Source organism: Oppia nitens, unplaced genomic scaffold (assembly GCF_028296485.1).
Source record: "Oppia nitens isolate AA-2021 unplaced genomic scaffold, nextdenovo-longstitch-racon4-pilon3 scaffold10_pilon_pilon_pilon, whole genome shotgun sequence".
Classification (NCBI taxonomy): domain Eukaryota; kingdom Metazoa; phylum Arthropoda; class Arachnida; order Sarcoptiformes; family Oppiidae; genus Oppia; species Oppia nitens.
In genome coordinates, this window is record NW_026533189.1 from 1,529,403 (window position 1) to 1,536,173 (window position 6,771).

Sequence of the window (6,771 nt, forward strand, 5' to 3'; positions counted from 1 at the left end):
CAGCTTTAAATAGTACTAAATAGTATTTGATGTAATGATTTAATATAAAAATTACTTAAAATGAAATTTAATGACAATTTTTTTGTGTCATTAGTATTATTATCGGTAAATGTTTTATTAGCGACCGTTGTGTTCATTAATGATATCCCGATCCCTGTCCTCCCTATCCCTTGATCCCCGTCTCCGATGTTCTCTATCCCGACTCCGACGACGCTCTTTATCCTTCTCCTTACTTCCCGAACGTTTAGGTTCTCGTTGTTCGCGTCTCTCTCGGGAAGCGCTTCGACGTTGTTTACGTTCACGGCTTCTGCTTCGGCGACGAGCAACTGGTGACAAACTTCGTGATCGCGATCGACCCGCATAACTGGCCAGACGTCGTTCTATAGCGGCTGCTCTTCGACGGCCATAAAGTTCGCGCCGCAATTCACGAGATATGGGCTTCAAATGCATAAAATTACAGAAACCACTTCTTGTACACTCTCTTTAAGAGACAAATCAGCAATTTTTTTATTAAATAGTTTAAACATATTTCCTAATAAAATATTACCCCATTTCGTATTGACGACAACAGGCCTCTCGAAAGTCGGTAACGGGTGAGAGTTCGGCATAAATGGGTCGACCGCCGAACCATCGGTTGTTGAGTTCCATTGCAGCCTTCTCTGCGTCTTCTTCGCGATGAAACTGTGTAAACAAATTGTCATAATTAGTGAAAAAAATGGTAATTAAATATCACTTTTAACTAACTATACCTTTACGTAGACATTACCGACCAAATGGTCGCCTAAATTGTCGCAAACATTCATCTCTTCAATCTCTCCGTACTTGTCCTCTAACTCGATAAATACGTCTTCAAAGAAATTATCGAAGTGCTCCTGAGCTTCTTCGTCGGTCAAGACTCGACCGGCGGCCACAATATCGTTGTCACCGCCGGCAATGTTTTGTGGATTTTGATACAAGTTTTGCAATAATAATGTCTATAAAATTCAAAAGATAACAACTATTAGAGTTACAGTTAATTGTGGCCACAAAGCATGTGGTGGCGGCAAACCTGACTAAAAGTAGGCTTATTGTGGATTCGGGAACAGCGGTCACCGTGACGACAGGCGCCGATCTTGAAGTAAAATGAACAGTTGACTCTATAAAACAAGTGGACAATCAATAAATAATTAATTTTTGTTTACTTCTTAGCCATTAATAAGACACCAACACATGTGTCGGACACTTATCATTCAGTCATTCATTCACTTACTTATCCTTTTCGGTGCCAAAAATTGAGGCCAAATATTCGGCCATTTTTATCGGTTAACTATTGAACAGTAGTACTAATTGTCAACAATTGGATAATTGACACCCAAATGGGTTGAACGGATCAATTAGTTGGTGATAATCAGCCAAAATCAATGATTACTGTATGTATGTATCAATTAATACAGTTTTTTGTTGTATTTTTGTTATGTTGTTTCAATGCATACAAGTCTATGGTATTATAGGTCTCAATTAGAGACTGAAAACTGACCTGATTTTTCAGGTCAGGTAAGGTCAGGTAAAAGTTAGGTCTCAGATCAGGTCAGGTACGGGTCCGAACACCTAAATTTTTGAGTCAGGTCAGGTCAGGTCCGAAAATTTTTTATTAACTATTTAAGCGACAATTATTAGAAAAATGTCACAATCAAACACAAAATTTATTAAATTTTTATTTATGAAAGGTTTGTATAAATTAAACAAAATATTACAAAAGATCATAGTTTGATCTAATAAATAATAGCATATTTACTTTATTAGTATCTAAATTAGATCTACGATCAGTTATCGTTAATCCCGCGTAATTAAAATTACGCTCACTGGACAAATTTGTTGCGGGTATAGTATGAATAAAATTAGCTAAATATGATAGTCTTGGATAAACAGTTGAATATTTGTCCCAAAACTTTATGACATCCATTTGATGATCTTCTTCAGACATTTTACATGAAATGTAACGCAAAAACTCATCTCTAATTGATTCTTCAGTATATGAATCGGAGGTTTCGGCAAATAATGAAACAAAATGTGATGTTTTAAGCTTTTTAACTGTATTATCAACTTGAGTGGCCATTATTGTTGAAGTTTTTGTATAATTTTCAATCATTGAAATTATTGTATCGTATTTTTCATTTATTTCGCAAACATTTGAAAACATTTTCAATTTTCTGTAAATTGGAGTCAATACAGTAGCGCAGATATGAAAATCAGTAACGATTAAATATTTGTCAATACATTCAATTAATTTAGTTTTAAGTAAATTAATCTCAGAATATTCTGATAAAAATGTCATTATATTAAGTTTTAAATTTTCTTTTTCTGGTAATACGTGAAATAGCGATGCAGTTGACTCACTACATAATTTTTTTCTTAGTGTCTTTAATGGTAACAAAAAATTAATCAATTCATTTAAAAGTTTTTCATCAATATTTTGAATAAAATGATATATTTTTTCATTTTCTTCACTGAGTTTTTGTAAATCATTAAAACTACATTTAATTGAATATAACATATCATATTTTGAATCCCAACGCACTTCAATAAATTGTTTTAATGTTATGTTAAGTTTTTGTTGAATTCCTGATTGCTTAACATATCGTACCAATTGTTTAGAGTTTTCAATTAAATTATCAATAATTTTAATATCATTGCATTCTATAAATGCATGTTTTTGCAAAAGATTCATGTTATGAGATGAACACCCTATCCATAGTATATCTTTGAATGCAGTTTTCATTGATCTTGCATTATCTGTAACCATAATAAAAGTTTTATTATTTAAACCAAATTCATTCAATATTTCGTTAACTTTATATTTTGTCAATAATGCTGTTTTATTATCGACTTCTTTGGTGCACAAAACTCTTGATTTTAATGAATTATTAGTAATATATTGAATTGTTATTGTAATATAACTGTCTTTAGTATTATCATTAACCCAATGATCACATGTTAAACCAAAATATTCAACATTTTCAATACTTGTTATAAGTTTAGATTTTAAATTGTCGTATATATTATTAACATAATTAGATACAGTTTTAGATGATGGCAATAGTTTATTAATGTCAATAAATTGGTTGTTTTGCTTATTAACTTTAATTAATTCATTTGCAAGTAATTTAAATCCATTTCCATCTATAAAACTGAACGGCAGGAGATCAACAGCACAACAAATTGCAGCTTTTTCTGACAATATTTTTTTAACAGAAGTATAATCTTTATACATATCCTTAATATTGCGAGACTTGACAGAGATTTTACATTTATCAATATGTCTTTTCAGGTGTGCATTACCTGTATTTGAATTATAGTTTAATAGTTTATCACATTTTATACATTTTACAAAACACGTGTCGTTACCATCACATAATACTTTTTCAAATAATGTCCAGACATTACTTTTCCCCTTTCCTATTGAATAACTAAGTCGATCACTTTTATCATTAACTAATTTTGTAATACTATTAATATTCATTTTAATTTAATTAATTTAAAATTACGATTTTATTAATTATTTTTACTTTTTTCACATTTAATCTAAAACTACTGCATGTTTTGTAGTATTTGTACAAAAAATTTTGTATTATTGTTTTTATTACAGTATTTTAAAATTTGAAATAAAAATAGAAAAAGTTTAAATATTTGAAATACAGCATACAGTTCATAGAATTTTTTTTTGTTAATAATTTTTTTTTGATAAAATAATTTCGGACCTACAAAGTGAGGTCAGGTCAGGTCAGGTATATTTGTACCCTATGTTAGGTCAGGTCCGAGTCCGAGATTTTAGGTATGAGATCAGGTACGGGTCAGGTACGGGTCCGAAACTTTTCACTCTCTAGTCTCAATAATAAACTACTGTATTATTATTATTAATAATATACTCTATTATATAGAGTTTCAAAATAAATTTAACTAATTAACTTTAATTTTATTTTTTTGAAAATAAAAAATATACTAAATTTACTAAAAATATAATTAAATATAATCTTAAATAAAATTAATTAAAAATTAACATTTAATTAAATTAATAATTAAAACTAATTTTGAATTTCAAATGTTGGACGTAATGTATGAATGAAATATATTTATGGATTGTTTTGTCATTTATTATCGATTTTCTCATTCATTGTGTTTACTATTCATTCATTCATTCATTCATTCATTGATTTCAGTGATTGTGAGTAAAAACTTTAAATACTTTGTTTTGACCACAAATTATTGACTTCATTGTCAAACCCGACGGTTCACTGACCACTACAAACACATTATGGGAGCACTGCTCAGTATTTTTACTGTTGGCCAGGTATGTGATGCCGACAATTGAATTAAATGATCACAAAGAAAGAGAGAGAGAGCTGTCAGTGATTGACTGCAATCTTTGTGACGCATTTGTCTTAAGCATTGATCCATCAATGAGTTAACCATTTTTTGTTTTCTTCAATCTGACAGTTGGCCTGTTGTTGTTCATCGGCCGCATGCGGTCTATTCGGTTGTTGTCCGTCGTGTCGCAACTCGACGGCCGCCCGAATAATGTACGCTTTGATGCTATTGTTGTCGACAATCGTCGGTTGGCTAATGACGACAACATGGATGCAGCAGAAGATGATGAGTATGCCGTTCTGTGGCAGTCATAGTAATGACAGTCCGAATGTGTGCGAGAATGCCGTCGGCTATCTGGCAGTCTATCGAGTGATGTTTGCGTTGACTATGTTTTTCATTGTCTTCTGCTTTATGATGATTGGCGTCAAGTCTTCACGCGATGGAAGAGCTGCCATTCAGAATGGGTTTGTCATTGTTTACCATTTGATAACTTATAGCATAATCGATGTCTATTATTAGTAATTTGTTAATTTTATTATAGTTTTTGGGGCATTAAGTATCTACTGTTAATTGGTCTAATAGTGGGCGCATTTTTTATACCTGAAGAAAGTTCATTTGGAGACGGTTTGGACCAATTTATTTGAATAACAAAAAAATATATTTTAATATATTTTCTTTTACTTAATAGTTTGGAAGGTGTTTGGACTCATCGGTGGTTTCTTATTCATATTGATTCAGTTGATTCTGATTATAGACTTTGCTCACAGTTGGGCTGAGAAATGGGTCGAACAGTTGGAAGAGACCGGATCCAAGTGGTATTACTTCGGTTAGTGACTATTTTCTTGAATATTAAATATTAACATTTATACCAATTATTATTATATTTGGTTTTATTGATTGACAGGATTGGTATTCTTTACAATTGTCAACTATTTGGCAGCACTGACAGCCATTGTCTTGTTTTACGTGTATTACACCCAATCAAGTGGTTGTGCTCTTCACAAGTTTTACATATCGTTTAATCTAATACTTTGTGTAGTTATGTCTGTTTTGTCGATTCTGCCCAAAGTTCAGGACCGTATGTTTTAATTCAACTATCGATGTCAAACACTTTCCGTATATTTAACAATATTATAAACCAATTTACAGATCAGCCGCGCTCTGGCCTACTTCAGTCGTCACTGATATCGCTATACATTTCATACCTGACTTGGTCTGCAATGAACAACAATGTGGATAATGATTGCAAGCCATCATTTTTCGTACACCAGGATAAAGGATCATTTGATTCATCATCTTTGGTATCTTTGGGCCTATTCTTTGCGTGCGTTCTTTACTCGAGTATTAGGACGTCGACCAATACTCAGGCCAGTAAACTCACCGGAGCTGATCAGATACTGATGAAAGATAACGGCGCCTCAGGAGGTCAGTAACCGCACTCTTAATGGCATTTATTTTTGCTATTTATTTAATTTTTTTTATTACCTTATATACCGGTATTATTATTTTATATTCTCTTAATATTTATTAAAAATTTAAATCAATTAAGTTATGAATTTAAAAATTCAAAATTTGGTTAAATTGAAAATTTGATCAAATTATGCATTTTTTAGTATTTATATGTATAATACCGGTAATTGTTATTTGCTTTTTGTGATGACATTGTACTGTATTATATAATATTAAAACTATAGGCGGATCTACTTCTCAACTGACATCAAATGAAGGTACAAATCTATTGATTGTGATGTCGTTATCATATAAATGTCTGAATAACTTTCCACTTCACTCAGCTATTAATATATGTTGTCTATTATTTTCCGTCACTAATATTATTATTTCATTTTTATTTGTTTTAAAGTTTTTTATTTAAATAATAAATTATAAATTAAATTGTATTTATTAATAGGTGGAGAGGATGGTGGTATCACTGGTGATAAACGAACCAATTCGTGGGACAATGAAGAAGATGCTGTTTCCTACAGTTGGTCTTTCTTTCACTTTATGTTTGCTTTGGCCACACTCTACGTTATGATGACTCTTACCAATTGGTATAAGTAAGTATACCATTAAAATAATTGAATTATCATTATTATCAGATATTTAATTATTATTTTTGCTATATTTATCTACCAGTCCTGAGAGACACACCAAGAATTTTAGCGAAAGTGTTGGCTCGATGTGGGTTAAGATAGTTTCGTCGTGGGTTTGCTGTTTGCTCTACACGTGGACACTTGTGGCACCCATACTACTACCCGATCGGGATTTTGCATAAATCTATTGCACTTATATTCCAACAAAATTAACATATTTTATAATCTTTTATTTATTATTCCAATTGATTACTATATGATTGATGTTATTCAAGTCACTTATTTTAGTTTTTTAGCTATAGCTATACACTTATAAATTATTATTTTTATTATA

At 31.2% G+C, this 6,771-nt stretch overlaps 2 protein-coding genes across 3 annotated transcripts; one reads left to right on the forward strand and one right to left on the reverse strand.

Moving 5' to 3' along the window:
• Positions 1-6: 6 nt before the first annotated feature.
• Positions 7-1,509, reverse strand: LOC128958363 (splicing factor U2AF 35 kDa subunit-like). Its single transcript, XM_054304247.1, has 5 exons — positions 1,250-1,509; positions 1,049-1,136; positions 750-974; positions 548-681; positions 7-481 (listed from the first exon to the last, which is right to left on the reverse strand). Exons 1-5 carry the CDS (start codon positions 1,291-1,293, stop codon positions 118-120), a joined length of 855 nt encoding a protein of 284 aa, XP_054160222.1. The 5' UTR covers positions 1,294-1,509; the 3' UTR covers positions 7-117.
• A 2,602-nt stretch (positions 1,510-4,111) lies between these two features.
• On the forward strand, positions 4,112-6,771 carry LOC128957699 (serine incorporator 3-like). 2 transcript variants are annotated; one of them, XM_054303542.1, is made up of 9 exons: positions 4,112-4,327; positions 4,474-4,808; positions 4,886-4,968; positions 5,033-5,170; positions 5,249-5,422; positions 5,494-5,769; positions 6,039-6,071; positions 6,254-6,401; positions 6,481-6,771. In XM_054303542.1, the coding sequence occupies exons 1-9, from the start codon at positions 4,292-4,294 to the stop codon at positions 6,617-6,619; spliced, it is 1,362 nt and encodes a 453-aa protein (XP_054159517.1). In that variant the 5' UTR covers positions 4,112-4,291; the 3' UTR covers positions 6,620-6,771. The 2 variants fall into 2 exon arrangements, with proteins under 2 accessions (XP_054159517.1, XP_054159591.1); XM_054303616.1 differs by lacking the exon at positions 6,039-6,071.